Source organism: Natator depressus, chromosome 14 (assembly GCF_965152275.1).
Source record: "Natator depressus isolate rNatDep1 chromosome 14, rNatDep2.hap1, whole genome shotgun sequence".
NCBI lineage: Eukaryota > Metazoa > Chordata > Testudines > Cheloniidae > Natator > Natator depressus.
Window position 1 is genome coordinate 9,158,922 of NC_134247.1, and position 16,760 is coordinate 9,175,681.

The following is a 16,760-nucleotide window of genomic DNA, read 5'->3' on the forward strand; positions in this document are numbered from 1 at the left end:
AAGGATTTGTAAGGGAAATGAATAGACTGGAGAAGTCACACTGCTCCTTTCTCCTTGGATATTTGCCATTTTTAAATAAGATTTTCCCCCCAAACACTCAAAAAGAACAGGCCATTCGCAACAACCAATGTGAGCGGCATGAAAATAAACTTTCTTTGCACCTGGATCAGACAGACCCACTTGCTAGCTGGTCTTGAACTACCTGATCAGACCCGGGTTCAGGATGTCACCACACCTAAAGCATGGGAGTAACAGCTTAAAAACACCGGTTGCAGGAAGTTTACAGGACTCAGGCCACAGAAGGTAAATAGTTTTTCATCTCACCTTCACTATTTTTTGCGTTTAACTATTGTTCATATGGTGCTTTGAAGATCCTCCACTGGTATAAATTGTCATAGGTCCATTAACTGAAGTCAAAGGAGGTTTGTCAGTTTACACCAACGGAGGAGGTCAGTGGAGCGACGCCTATTTACACTAGCTGAGGATGTGGCCCATATCTTGCCATATTAATACCCAGCGCTACATAGTTTGAAAGAACATCCAAGTGAAGTTGAAGGCTGCTATAGCCAATGCATGGAGTTCTGTTTGTCCATCTTAGCAATGTGTTTATTTGTAATTACCTGGCTACTTTCAGTTGCTTCCATCACCAAGTATAATTTTCCTCACAAGTAGCAATGAGTCATTGCTGGCAACTTGCTCCCATCTGCAGGAGCTGGGAGCAGGTCAGATATTTCAAGAAGCTATTTTCACACGTTACCATGGAAATAAATGCACATTATCTTTTAATGCTTGAAAAACAAAAATTCAGTACAAAGCATATTTAATTAATCAAAAAAAATATTAACCCAAACAGGGAAAAGTTTGTAAAAGCAACAATGATCCCAGATTGGAAACCTGAGAGGAAAAGCTAAGGAAACCCCATCTATCCAGCTTTTCCTAAAGAGGACTTTTGTCTTAAACATTTTCAGGGATGGATGGGAGCAGCTCACTTAAAATTAATAGACTTTTCTTTCTTAGCAGCCAGTGGTTCCTTCTGAAGAGCTCAGGGCACGAATTCATCCTCTGCTGGGGCAGCACTGTTGACAGCAAGACATGGCTCACTCTGTGTCCTGCACAACAGATGTAGGGCAACCAGCTGCTCCATGCTGCTCTTTAGCATCTCCATCAATTTCCCCTAATGAAAACCATAATACAATCGAATCAGAGGCAGTTTCCATGCCTGCAAACTCTCCAGACTGTATTGTGCAAACCTAACTCAGACTTTCAAACAACAGCTGGGAGAACATGGGTGTCTAGCTCCCATCTTCACAGGGTCTCTCTGTGGCTGTGCCCCAGCGCCTATGTACCCAAATCATACAGGAGCTGAGAAATTACAGAGCTGCAAAAAGTGTTGGGTCCCTATTGATTCAAACAATGGGCTCCAACCTTCCAAGAACCAGCTGGATGGAGCGAGGAGCTCTTCACCTTGCTGTTCTTCCTTTATGGTACAATTTGAAACTCAGATAGCCACTTCCTCAGCTGTGTTCAAAAGTATTCTCACTGCCCCTTCTTCCAACTGGCCAGGGGCTTGGCAGAAACTGATACCTCCACAGCCAGCAGAGCAGTGCCAATGCTTCACCAGCCATCCAGGATATCCTATTGAATAGAGAGGTCTGGTGCACTCCATTCTGCTGTGGGCAGGCAGAGCCTGCCACAAAGAGGTCTCATGTTCTCCATGGCAGTCTGAACTGACACTCTATAGCAAGACCTCACCGCATGCTTGTGGCTTCGTAGTGCAGGAGGCTGGAAAGCCAGCAGCAGCTCCAAGTACGCGTAAAAGTTGAGGTTTATGCTGAGTTTAATAGGTCACTAAATAATTGCAGTCATCCAGGTTCCCATTTTATGTTTATATTCATTTTAACCCAAGCCTCTGCCTACATTCTCAGTTGTTGGCATGCCACAGCTTTCTGCATCCACAGTACATAACTCCTCTGTACAAGCTGCAGGGGGAAATCTGGAAGCTTTGGGAGTGACATAGGGCACAGATATGGCTCTAGCAGCCAGGAAGTTGAGAGAGGCAATCTGGGATAAACTTGTTAGCTACATATTTGGGGTAAGATGATCAGCAGTGAAATAATAAACTTCTTGATTAAACTTCCATCATTCAGTTTCAGAGTTGATGCCCTGCTGAGGTGAACAAGGCAGTTCATACTCAGTTATTGTTTCAGTCTGTCTGCTGACTCAGGGAGACCACAGTGTATCAGTTTATATTAAGATAGTCTTCACAACCATAAGGACTAGAGACTTAATTTTTCCTTTAAAGGAAAGATTAGATTCTGAAGCACAAATCCACAGCAGGGGTAGATTCCGTGGCAAATTCTATGGCCACCCAATGGCGGAGTGCTGGAGTCCTGATTAAAAAAGCTCAGACACCAGTAAAAATGGTTCTTAACACCTTCCTATTACGATAAACCACCCACAGAATGATTTTCTTCAGCTACTTGAGCTATGCGTTGTTCACTCACCAATATCATTACTAGCCTCAATTTCCTTTCTCCTGAAACTTGGAATTTTATGGGTCAGACCAGTGGTCAACCTAGCTCAGTATCTTGTCTTCCAACAGTGGCCAGTGCCAGATGTTTCAGAGGGAGTGAACAGAACAGGGCAATTTATTAAGTGATCCATCTCCTGTGCTCCGGTCCTAGCTTCTGGCAGTCAGAGGTTTAGTGACTCCCAAAGCACGGGGTTGCGTCCCTGACCATCTTGCTTAACAGCCACCGATGGACCTATCCTCCATGAACTTATCTAATTCTTTTTTAATCTCTTTATACTTTTGGTTCTCACAACATCCCCATAAATAACAGAGGCCTCATCTTAATTAGAGTCATGATCTGTAACGTAAGTGAAAAAGAAATAAATAGCAGCACCGTTAACACCACCACTGCTGGTGTTATTCTACTGAATTCTAAATGGTTTAGTCTCTTGTCAATGCACAATGTAATGATTCTGTAAGACTTAATCACCAACTATGGCAACAAGACACAGCTTAGTGTTTCAGATGTTTGTGCTCATGTTGTATGTGCTTCAGGGAGTTTTATGGGGCCAAAGACCTTGTCTTCTTACTAGAGTTCCACTTCCTGGATGGTGGGAAAATAATGTGTTTTTTCACTCCTGTAACTGGCTACCTTAAGTAAAAAATTTTACAGATGGGGAACTGAGGCACAGAGAGGCTAAGCAACTAACCCAAGGCCACACAGACAGTCTGTGGCAGAGCAGGGAAATAAACCTGGTGTCGAGTCCCAGGCTAGCACTCTCGCCATTGCACAATTTTTCCTCTCTAATATTAGGAGATATCTGGTTCCTTATTTGGGGGGCTTTTACTCCATACCTCCTTCCTTTCCCCCTTTTTACTCTTATCACTTGAGCTAAAGAAGAACCACAGTTAAGTACAAAGCTGTAATATTTATAGGGCTTATAAGCCTGTGTGGATCTCTAGCCACTAGAGCAGTCTGGCAAAATCACCATAAAAACCCACCAGCATGGCCAAAAGATCTGCCCGCCCACCTTGACAGTGATGACGGGATTGGTGTTGATAGTGGTGGTAGTGATATTTTAATCAGCTGCCATAAAAATACCCATCCAGGGTGAGCAAGCACATAGTATTTTTGCAAACCTGCACACGAGGGTGACCTGATCATCAGCACTCGAGTAGCTTTGACACTGAGTAGATGGAAGAGGTACCCACACACACAGTCACGGGTTGTCTAGGGAATGACTCCCATTAACACTGAGAAAGGAAGTTGTACAAGTGCCTCAAGAGGAGAGACGCCCTCCATTCCTGGAATAGTAAATTGAGTCCCCAGCAATGGCAGGAAGACTACAATAAGCGGAGGGAGATAGAGGCATTCCTACCACCTTCCTCTTAATCCTTCGGAATCCGTTTAAATTGCCAAGTAAGCCAATATCATCAGAAAAAATGGATCAATGGCAGAATCAGTCCACCACCATGGTTACCTCCTATTTTAACTACTAGATGGCAAATGGTTATGGAGTCCAGAAGGAACAACATGACCTTCTCCAGCCGAATTCTTCCAGACAGACTGGAAAGATTTCATTGAGCACGGGCGTTGGGAGGTTTGGCTGGGACCATTTGAGTGCCTGAGGTCATAATCTATGCCTGAGGGATGAGATTAAGAATCTCCTTCATTCTTTTCTACACTTATCACCGTTACTCACCCAAAGCTACTCTCCATACAGATGCTTCAGGAGCCAGCTCATCAGCCCAGTGAGATACAACAGCTGATTGCATGGGCGAAATTTAGATCCCAAGCCACTAGGCTGGGAGCACAGTGGAGAAAGTGCTCTCAGCCCCTGGGAGCAGGAAGTTGGTACCTTGCTTTGATCCAACAGGGGTTGTGGTGCTGGAGGGATCCAGAAGCAGTGTAGCCTAGCTCTTCTATTCAATAGGAAGATCGCAGTGATGCAGAGACTGTCCTGAACCCGAACCCGAACCCAAACCCTGCCCCTTAACACTCCCTACCTTTGGGAAAGTTTGAAAGCATGTTAGAAATTAGCAGTTGGCTCCTGCCTCTATAAGGAGCCCCTCCAAAAGCCCCTAACTTTGGAAAGTTTAGATCCAGATCTGCACTTTGTGGTATTATGGTAATTGTTGAGAATTGAGAAAATGTATATAGCTCACCACATTTCCCACGGTGACAGCTTTAATATCACCACTGTACTCACCTATCTCATCACTAGGCTTGTCTTCCATGGTCTCCACTTCCAGAGTTTCATAAATAGCTGACTCTCTGTCTTCATTAAAATCTTGATTCAAAAGAAGAGAAACAAAAGATAAGTATCAGGTGGACTTTTGTTAATGAACTAATTATTGATTTGTTTGTGTTTCTGAACCAATGGTTCCAATATATGGTCTAAAACTTAGAACAAATGACAGAGTCAGGAGACTTGGGTTCCATGCCCAGTTTGCTGCCAAATCATCTGTAATCTTGGGCAAATCGCAACTGCTCTAAGCCTCCCTTCTGCAAAATGGGTAAAATAACATTTACCTACTTCAGAACATTAATAAAATGCTTTGAGATCTCTGGATAAACGGTGCTTGAGAAATGGAAGTATATCATTGTGAATGGGAGTCACAATTGTAATTGTTTGACATGATGCAATGACAATGATGTTTTAGAGCCAGACTCCTAATGACTACTGTGAAACAGCAGGACCCCCTGTGTCCCCCAAGCCTTCAGAGACCTCCCTCAGTGTCAGTGGGGTAAGTTACTCAGAGAAGTGTTTGTACATAACAAAAAGCAGAAAATCCTCACTGGAAGCCCTTTGCCTTTTAAGGAAATCACTCATATTTGAAACAAAGTTCAAAACTCAAATTAAATATGAAAGAACTCACTAGCGTTATGAAAATTAGTGGTTTTCTTGGTCTCCTCTGATATTAAGAGATCAGTGGCCCTGGATGTGCAGCTAAAGGCCTCCTTGACATAAAGTACAGTGTTGTAATGATTTTCTTCCTTATGGTCTCTAGCAACTTGAGCTTTTTCCATCAAGCTAGGAACATCATGCCTAACAAAACAACAAACAAAACGTAAGAACAGCCATACTGGATCAGACCAAAGGTCCACCTAGCCCAGTATCCTGTCTTCCAACAGTGGCCAATGCCAGGTGCCCCAGAGGGAATGAACAGATAATCATCAAGTGATCCGTTCCCTGTCTCTCATTCCCAGCTACTGGCAAAGAGAGGCTAGGAACACCATCCCTGCCCATCCTGGCTAATAGCCATTGAAAGACCTTTCCTCCATGAATTTATCTAGTTCTTTTTTGAATCCTGTTATAGTCTTGGCCTTCACAACATCCTCTGGCAAGGAGTTCCACAGGTGGACTGGGTGTTGTGTGAAGAAAACAAGCCTGACATACCAATTTCGAGCATCCATCAGTCACTGAGGCATATGCTTTCTGGCTTTCACATACTAAAGACATTTCCTGTACATTTTGGTGATGTGAGTGTGCTAACAAATGCTGTAAAAAGTCAATGATTGGGACACAATTTTCTGCTCCAGTCAGGATCACCAATTCAGTAGCTCTACACAACTTTGAGGAATTATTTTTTACATCCTGGAGAGAGGAGGAAGACATCCCATCACTACTGAGGTAAGATGGCGGCTGGGTGTGTGGGGCGGGGGGGGGGGGGGGGAAGAGGGTGAATATTGTCCAACTAGATAGACAAATTTCCACAAAGGTACCAAAATCAGAAACTTCCCTGTTAACTTTCCATAATAACCAAGAAATCAAAGGTATGTTCAGGCACTAAATCATGAACTAACACAAGTTTCACAGCATCCTTAAGAGCTGGTACGTAGGAAGACAAAATTCCCCTTGCCGAGGAAGAGGAAGCAAGTGACTTAAATAACCGAGGCAGGGCTGAAGCTTTCCTAGATCCCCTAGACCTTCTTGCCCAAAGGCTCTAGTTCTTGTCAAGCTTGGAATCGCACTCCCTCTAGGAAGATCACCACAGGCAACTACACGACATTAAATTTACAGCACAAGTTTTACCACATGCAGGCTGACTGTTCTCTGCCAGGCCCTGGCAGCTGCATCGATTTCCATAAGACTTCGATCCAGGCAGTACGTAAATCAGCAGATTCTGCAGACTGATCAAAAAAGAAGTACAATCATTAGGGACATTGGAACAAAAGGACATATATTTTATTGATGCATGTTAATTTCACAAAGCCTGTTGTAACCATTTCCTCTCCACCTCCCCGTGTCCAGGGCTGTATCTTTTTTTCTTACTTGTGATCTTTTGCTTTACATTGAGGCTAGGGATGAAAGCTGGACATTCCAAGAAATTGGATAGCAAATTATGAGCCTGATTCAAAGCCCAGTGAAGTCAATGGAAAGATTCTAACTACAAAGGTCTTGGCCATAGGTCGAGCAATCTTATATCTGTGAGCGTACTGGATAAAATCATTGGATAATGTTATAACAGAGCAACATGGCTTGAGACTGGAAAGAGCTGGGGCAGCCCTGGCTCCACTGTGAGTTAGGGAATACACTTTGGTTACCATGTCACTACAAAACTCACCGAACCTCCTAAGTGCCAGGTATTTGACATTCTGTTCTTACCAGGAATTTCTTCTGTTTGCCATTGTGATCTCGAAAGGATAATCAGCTTTCACAGCTTGTGCCTCGCGTACCGACTGCACCTAAAAAGCATTTCTATAAAGAATCCTCCACAGGTATGTGCAACCTCTAAGATTTGCTATTAGCACTTTTTAAAAAGTTTTTTAAAACATTCTATAATTCTGATGGATGAAAAAATTTAAAACACGTTGGGCCAATTTTTCCAGCAAGTATAAATCGGCATAGCTCCACTGACAGTTGAGGACCAGGCCCAGTGTTACTTGACCTCTTTGGTTATGCCAAGTTGAACATAAGGCCCGCCATACTGGGTCAGACCAATGGTCCAGCTAGCCCAGTATCCTATCTTCCGACAGTGACAATTGCCAGAACAGGGCAATTATTGAGTGATCCATCCTGTTGTCTAATCCCAGATTCGGGCAGGCAGAGGCTTCCGGACCATCTTGGTTAATCGCCATTGATGGACCTATCTTTCATGAACTTGTCTAATTCTTTTTTGAACCCAGTTATACTTTTGGCTTTCACAACATCCCCTGGCAATGAGTTCCACAGGTTGAGTTTAAAATCTGTGAAGAAATACTTCTTTATGTTTGTTTTAAATCTGCTGCCTATTAATTTCATTGGGTGCCCCCTAGTCCTTGTGTTATGTGAAGAGGTAAATAACACTGCCTTATTCACTTTTTCCACACCATTCATGATTTTATAGACCTCTATCACATCCCTCTTTAGTTGTTTCTTTTCTAAGATGAATTGTGCCAATCTTTTTAATCTCTCCTCCTATAGAAGTTGTTCCAGCCCCTTTGACAATGTTTGTTGCCATTCTCTGTACTTTTTGCAATTCTAACATATCTTTTTTGAGATGGGACAACCAGAACTGCATACAGCATCCAAGGTGTGGGTGTACCATGGATTTATATAGTGGCATTATATTTTCTGTCTTATTATGTATCCCTTTCCTAATTTTTCTTGACATTGTCAGCTTTTTTGACTGCTGCTGTGCACTGAGCAGATGTTTTCAGAGAACTATCCATGCTGGCTCTAGAACAGCAGTTCTGAAACTTTAGCAACCCGAGGACCCCCATTCTGATTTAAAAATTTTCATGGACCATCAAGCTGGTTTCTCATTTTTTCCAGGGGTGCTCAATCCCCACTCAGCCCCAGGCCCTGTCCCCATTCCACCCCTTCCCCCATGGCCCCACCCCCCTCCCACCTCTTCCCACCCTTGCTCCACCCCTACCCCTCCTCTTCCCTGCCTCTTTCTACCCCCTCCCCCAAGCGGTGTGCGGGAGGGATGGGGAGGAGTTGATCAGTGGGGCCAATGGCCCCGGACATGACTGGCGGACCCCCTGGAGCCGGACATGACTCGCAGACTCCTTAGAGTACCTTTGCAGACCCCAGTTTGAGAAACTCTGTTCTAGAATCTCTAGAATCTCAGTATTAGCTATCCTCCAGTCATCTTGTACAGAGGCTGATTTAAGTGATAGGCTATATGCTGGAGTTAGTAGTTCTGCAATTTCATATTTGAGTTCCTTCAGAACTCTTGAGTGAACATCATCTGGCCCTGGTGACTTATTACTGCTTAATTTATCAATTTCTTCCAAAACCTCCTCTAGTGACACCTCAGTCTGGGACAGTTCCTCAGATTTGTCACCTAAAAAGAATGGCTCAGATGTGTTAATTTCCCTCTCATCCTCTGAAGACTGATGCAAAGAATTAATTTAGTTTCCCTGCAATGGCTATGTCTTCCTTGAGTGCTCTTTTAGCACCTTGATTGTCTAGTAGCCCCCCACTGATGGTTTGGCAGACTTCCTGCTTCTGATGAACTTAAAAAATATTTGTGAGTTTGTGTGTCTTTCTAGTTGCTCTTCAAAATCTTTTTTGGCCTGCCTAATTATGCTTTTACATTTAACTTGCCAGAGTTTATGTTCCTTTTTATTTTTCTCAGGATTTGATTTCCAGTTTTTACAAGATGTCTTGTTGTCTCTAACTGCCTCTTTTACTTTGTTGTTTAGCCATGGTGGCGGGGGTTTTTTTTGGTCCTCTTACCCTTTTTTTATTGTTATTTGGGATATAAATTTAGTATGGTGTTTTTTGAAAGGTTTCCATTCAACTTGCAGGCATTTCATTCTTGTGACTATTCCTTTTAATTTCTGTTTAACTAACTTCCTCATTTTGGTGTATTTCCCCTTTTTGAAGTTAAATGATTCCGTGGTGGGTTTCTTTGGTATTTTCCCCCCTACAAGAATATTAAATCTTATTACACTATGGTTGCTATTACCAAGCGGCTGACCTATATTCACCTCTTGGACCAGATCCTGTGCACCACTTAGGACTAAATCAAGAATTGCCTCTCTCCTTGTGGGTTCCAGAACTGGTTGCTCCAAGTAGTCATTAATGGTATCTAGGAACTTTATCGCTACATCCTGTCCTGCGGTGACCTGTATCCACTCAATAGGGGAATAGTTGAAATCCCCCATTATTACCAAGTTGACTTTATACCTCACATGATAATTTTCTTTGCTTCTCTGCAGAACTACTACAGCTCACTAGTTTGTATTTTAAAAGAGAAGTGAAAGGAAGTGCTGCCCTCTGGAATCTCTATCCCTGTCCCAGTGTGCATCAGTCTTAAGACTTTGCAGCGCACCACCCTCAACTTTGGATAACGAGTCAAGTTGAGTCCACTTTACCCTCCTCCTTGTCCAAATTCTTAATAGGCTTCTCAAAAGTGATAGCTGGTCATTTAGGAATCACACAGCAAGATCTGTTTGCATTCTACTCCCATATGTGTACAAAACAGAAATTATTAATTCTGTGTGGGTCCAATCCTGACAGCTCTTCTGGTGTGGAATTCAGTAGGTGTCGAGGGCTTGCAGCACTGGGCCCTGTATTTGGTAGGACTGTAAGGAGGAAGTCCTGAAGTTTCATGTGATACCAACTATCCTTCCAGTCTAGGATGGCTAACTGCAGTTTGCTCTCCGGCTGGCCAAGGCTACTCTTGCATGATCCAGGAGGGTCAATGAAAAGCAAGGTGAGATGCAGCATCTGTAGAGAAGCATGTGCCATCTATAGCACTCTCAGCTCCAGAGTGCTGAACTCTGATTCTCCAAAAGTTACAGAGCCTCACTACTGCCTTTAAACATGAAATTGGATGTAGAAAATATCACCTTGGTTATAAAGGAAATCCTCAGCCAGCTGATCATAGGAAGATTCCTCTCAGTGCAAATACAAACACAAGAAGCACTTCTGAGAGTCTCTCTAAAACAGCTTGAAATGTGTCTGATCACAGGTTTTACTTACTATGTATATGGAGTAGCGTCCACGGAGGCATAACTGCAAAACATCACCATACCAGTTATCAATAGGAAAAAATATCCAGGCTATCAAAGATGGAAAAAGTAAATCATTTATACACCTACTGTATCTCCACGTTTCTTTGTAAAGAAGTCGAGGGTGGTATTGTGAAGTCGAAACCAATACTTTGCCCATGTAAATTTCTATTTAAACAACAAGTGTTAGAAAAAACAAGATGTAAATCAGTGGTGTTGATTCTCTCATGTATTGCAGACTTTGCCACCAACTCACTATGTGACTGTGGGCACTCCGGGCCTTAGTTTTCCCAGCTGTAAAATGGGTGGTATGACGCTTAATGTGTAAAGTGCCTTTAGATTTACAGATGAAAGTAATTGTAGAGGTGAAAAAGTAGTTATTGCATATAGATACATGCACATGCACACACATGCCATTCTCTTAGAAGCCAAATGTTTACGGGAGTTAAGTTCCCAACTCCCATTGACATTTAATAGAGGTTGGGTGCAGAACTCTCACAGTCCCTTTGATAGCCCCAGCCTACGTTCCTTTACATATAGTTTAAGGTCTTGCCTTATTAAAACTGAATGGACCATGTTGGTAGCAAACTGAGAAGGGCTTTTGTAAAGGAAGTGAATGAAAATGGAACTATACCAACTTCCCCAAAAATGTATGTGACTTATTTAACAAAGATACAAACCAGTTAAATATGTTGTTTTGGCTAAACCTACAGTGTATGGCACCAGGAGATGAACAGAGACCCTGTCCCCAGTAAACGTACACGTTTGATTTATGTGGAGACTGGCTGGTTGCACTGGCTGGGATGAGCCTATGGAGACTTTCCCACCTATAGGTTGCTGCTCTGAATCCTTTTCCATCCAGTTCCTCTGTCAAAAAAAGCCCCGTGTGAGCATTTGTAGAAGGTGCATCATCTTAGATTACTAGTGACCTTCGAAAAATAATTCAAAGAACATTATTTTTCATCTTTCCTACACATTGGCAGACTCCCCCAATGGCAGATTTTTTTTGCATACTCCCTTAAAATAGACATCAAAATTAATCCACTGTCACATACATGGGAACAAGGTCTAGTTATGTACAGAACTGCTAGCCTAAATTAGCATGGTGTGGAGTTATATGGCCACCTACAAATGACTGGCCAGATTTTCTGGAGTGCTTAGAACGAAGTAGCTCCCACTGAGACTCATGGGAGCAGAGCACTTTCTAAGACCACTTCATTTAGGTGTCTGAATGGGAACTGTTGGGCACCAAGGTCTTTCGGAAGTCAGACATCTAGAACCTTTTGGGCCATCACTACTCCCCTTTCATCTTCGTCCCATGGAATTCCAGTGAAAAAACAACTTTACACTTGGATATGCTCTAGTAGAAGATCTCAAAGCACTTTACAAAGATGAAGCCTCAGTATCTCAGAGAGAGATATACAGATGGATGAACGAAGGCACAGAGATTAAGTGTTGCTCATGGTCATTCAAAAAGTCAGTGGCCACCAAGGAATAGAACCCAGGGTCCAGGATTCTAGCCACTGAGCCCTATTTCCATTCCCTACCGAGCAAGAAGTATTAGACTAGACACTCCTAAGAGCACATTAATGCTGCTCCATAACTTAAAATGGGTCAAGGATGGATTATACAAAGCACCATCTCCCACTATCTCTGTGCAGAATTGAATATGGACATCTGGGAATGTATTTACACACTACAAATTGAAACCTATTCCATTTAGCAGCTAGTAGAGAACCTTTACCAGATCTCTTCTGACTTCTTTGGAAGGAGTGGAAGAGTCAAAACAAGAGAGACAGCTATGCTACCCTAAAAACCAGAATAAAAACAGCAGGCACTGAATACAAATTAGATGTTGATACAGAATACAGACCCTGATTTAATACATGCTGAAATCCATCCCTATTCAGCAAAGCACTTAAGCATGCGTTTAACTTTCATATATACTTTGTGCACACTACCACTCTGAACATCAGTGGGATTTAAGCATGTGCTTAATTGCTTTGAATTGAGGCCATATTCATAAGGCTATCACATATATTCTAAATTGTAGTCAGACAAATCCATGTTCTTTGTTAAATTGAATGAGAATGTAGATAAAAATCTATTCAGTTTCACTTTTCCCGGCTTTCATTATCTCAGCAATCTGTTGGGTTTTTTTTAAGTGGTAAAATAAGGAAGCTGTCAGAGCTACACAGAATCTTCCCACTCCTGCTGTGATTAAATCAGCTGGAATAAAAAGGGAAGTTAGAAATGTACACACCAGACTTTGTTCTAGGCATTCTTAGCAACAGTGCAAATATCCACTCCCTTTACAAATATTTTGATGAAATGTCAATCCATTACACGTTGAAGAAATTAAAGCCCATTATTGCTATGAAAGCAATATTTTGATGTAAATTGATTTACTGTGTACTAAATACATTGCTTAAATATTTATACTAAAACTGACTTAAGCAATGACAGCACTTTTACAAGGTGCAGACCCTAGCTTCCCATCCTACAAACATTTAAAGAGATGCGTAACTTTAAACAGTAAATGCTTGAAAGAATGGGACAGCAGTAACACTTTCAGATTTAAAAAAAAATTATGTCCTTTGAATTAGCAATAAATACTGAAATATATTCCCTAAATAAATATTGTAATTTTACGTATTTTTGTATTAATATGCAGGCTACACAGTAGCGAGCACACAGTAAAAAAGGCAAAAGAAATTGTTTAAAACTGCAGAAGAATCATTTTACTTTTCTACCAAACATTTATAATCAAATGTCAAAACAAGACATTTTTAATCCTTTTATGGTCAATTTTGACATGTCACACAGGCAAAGACATTTCTAACTTCTTATTGTATAATCACAGAAATTAAGAGCCTAAAAACACATTCCCTTTAATTATACATTTAACTTCTTTGTTTTGGATTAGAGACCAAACAGGACTTTAACTAGATTTCTAGTGACTACCTTTCCCATGGAAGATTTTATACCCCAAACCATGCATCTATCCAGGAAGAACACTAACCATTTTATCTTTTCTTTTCTTCAAGAAGCTTTCAAAAATCAAATCAGCTTCAACAGCCATTGTAATAAAATTCTCCGGGCCAGCAGCTTTTCAGTATTCTGCTGTTGAGTAGAGCAGGTGAACTTCCTCATTTAACTTCTCTCTCCACCACCTCTCTTCTCTGGCGAGGTCACAGTGTAGCAGACAGCTATTATGCTTTTAATCAGTTTTATAAGCTTCCCACTTCCTCCCCGACTCTCTTTTGCACATGCCAGTAAACACATGATTTCTCTGCTGCAGCTCATCTCTGTTAGCAAATTCCAAACTGGCTAAAACTTGCCTGCCTTCCACTATTTCATGGGAAAAACTTCTGGTCTATAGCAGTCAGGTTGCTGTCACCTCTTTGATTTGTCTTATCATTCCAGCCCCCAAACTTTTCAATTGGGCTTCCCAAACTGTCTAGAAACATTGTAGCTCTCGCTCCAACAGAGATTTGACTTCTGTCTGCAAGTCAACCCTCAACCCCTTCCTGGGACTCCTCCTCATGCTGCTTTCGTTGCTTTTTGTGAACCTTCCAGGTCTTGTTTGACATTACTTTTGTCCATCTTTGATTTCTGCAAGCATCACCATCCCTTGCTCCATTTGGGGTCAACAGGAACACCAGCTTACAATTCCTCTCCTATGAAACTAGATCCCACTGTTACCAGTGTTGCCTCTTTTCTACCCAAGTGGTTAGTCAAGCTTCAGGGCTATTAGGGATGTTCCAGCTGGAAGCAGAAATTGATGGAGTCTAGTATTTTGTTTGATGCAGTCTTGTTTACTTCCAAGGAACGTACAAAGTCCTGCTCCTTCAAACACAGGAGGAACCAAAAACAAAAGGAGGAGTTTCTAAGCTTCCAGCACCAACCTTCTTTAGCCAACAGATCCAAATGTGCTCTCTCCAGCTTTTCACAGGGTACTGTGCTCACAGAGGCTATTGCTTGACTTTCTTACTTTTCCTCTGCCTGAGCCTCTCTCTGTGTTCTTGTCTGTACTCAGTTTGTGTCATCTTTTACACCTCTAGCCACAGGATCTAATGGAACCTCCTGCCCACCTGGGCTAGTTTCTGAGCAGATTCTATTAGGCCTTCCTTCAGGTGTGGCCCTTAAGTATTTCTTACAACTATCTTAAGTGAAGGGCATGTTCACACATCAGTTTGAACGAGGTTTGAACACAACCCATCACAAGGTTTTACCCAGCTTATAACACAAGGAAATACAATACAAAACGAAAAGCCTGAAAATAACTCTCTTTTCACTGGGCTCAGCATATTAATGCATCCCTCTAGAACCAGCCAATAGTAGGTCCTGCAAAAACCAGCCAGCTATAAACTGGAACTTTTTAATGTAACTTTTGGACAACAATAGGTGTTTATTGCAATTACTCTCCTTAGAGTACATAATCTTGAGAAAAACCTCTTCATTTCCCCATTGGATCAAAATGCATTAGAATATGGTTAGTGATGGAGAAAGTTTGAATTGGCAATGTATTCCCTTGTTTCAGTGGAGCTTGGTACCCAACCCTGTCTTCCTCTGGTGAAAATCAGGAGTAACTCCATTGAAGTCAACGGAGTCACAGTATAAACCAGAAGAATCAATGTATCCAAGACATTTACATCTTGACAGCTTAAGGGCTGCTACAGTATTCTATGTGATGAAGAGCAGGTTTTTACAATCAACAATACCTTTAATTAAAAAATAAAGATATCAAGACAAAGCACAGTACACAGTTATTTATTGAAATACTTGAAAAGGCCGCAATGGAAAAAATAGGTTTGTCATGAGGATTTTATATTCATTAGATTAGCTGATCCATTAAAAAAGGTGCTGTCTAAAGGTAATTCTAACCAGGTATATAACCCACTGTGAACCATGCAACTAATACACATTAAAGTAGAGTAAGCACGGTGTACTATTGTAGTTCTACCCTACACACAGCTTTTACAAGAATGATTTATCGTGAGGAATTAAACAGCAACACTTTTTGAATTATAAACATTTATAATATACAAATTGTTTTCCATCTGATCTGAAAGGGCTATAAAACATAGTGGAAAGTGAAGCAACACAGAATTACACAAAGCATATGAAGTCTGTCTGGCAGTTTTTAAAGTTTACTTTTTTCTTTTAAAAGAGGACTCTCAGACAGTTAAACACGTCAGAGGTCATGTAACATACAAAATCATTAGACCACATCTGCCACAGTGACTTTTTCCTTAAAATATAGTTCAGTGGATAAATTGGTTGGTTCTTCAGTTAAAAAAGAAAAAGAAAGCCACATATTCCGCCTTGTATAGCCTGTAGTCCCAAAAATAAACTTCAGATGCATTTGAAATAAATAAGTAATCCATGAACAAGTATGATCCTTGAGTTGAACCCTACTCTACTGAAAATGAATTCCAATTATACACTCTCACTATGCTGAAACATCTAAGAACAGTATTTCTAATAACTTTTTGGGAAGCAATGTCTTACTGCCTTAATATGTACAGATTATTTACAACATTCCCTTTTAGCCTCACAAATTAGGCCATTTTAGTTGGCTGTTACAATGCAATTTTTTCCACACATTATGCAATACTGTAGTTATAGCTTTCATTTAAAAGAATCTTATGCACGAATTACAAATATTAATAAAGTAACTCTGCATATATAAATATTTCTAGCAGAATTTAAAGCATTCAGAATGTACATAATTTTTTTAAATTTTTATTTGGTAGGAGCCAGGTACTGCTTTTCAGATCATCGCTGCTTTAATAATGCTCTGTACATGGCAAAACCCAAAACTGCAAAGACTGTAGCACCAAAACTTGCTCGAAGCCAAAATGTGGAACTTTTGAGGTCTGCTTGTGTCACATGCCTGCAGTTTAAAAAGATAAAGATAATTAATTTCATGACAGGAATGTCAGGCACTTTGTTATGTCAAATAATCTGCTTTTGGAAAATTATTATTAATACTTGTCACGCTTAAGCAGCACACCACTAGGGTTACAAAGTTTTAATCAATGCAAGCATTTATACTTCTCTTAAAGGCTTAGGACCTGATGCTGCAGGATCAAGTCATTAGTCAACTGTGAATGGGCGGAGGGCGGAACTGACTTATTTGACAGCAGCAAAAATTACTTCCTAAGGGAAAGCAGCTACAAATAATTAATTGCACATCCAGAGTGAGCAAATATCCCAGCACAGTGAAATACTAGTAAGATAATATTTTTAAAGGCCTCAATTTACATATTTCTGCTTTTCAGAATTAAACCT

General features: G+C 41.1%; 1 protein-coding gene across 4 annotated transcripts in view; it reads right to left on the reverse strand.

Annotated features, from left to right (window-relative positions):
• Positions 1-15,244: 15,244 nt before the first annotated feature.
• The window catches only part of RHOT1 (ras homolog family member T1), a 47,586-nt gene continuing 46,070 nt past the window's right edge, over positions 15,245-16,760 (reverse strand). For all 4 annotated transcript variants that reach the window (XM_074971926.1, XM_074971928.1, XM_074971929.1 and 1 more), the window contains one exon: positions 15,245-16,362. In XM_074971926.1, coding sequence (XP_074828027.1) covers positions 16,245-16,362 — 118 coding nt within the window. In that variant the 3' untranslated portion in view covers positions 15,245-16,244. The remainder of the gene's footprint in view (positions 16,363-16,760) is intronic.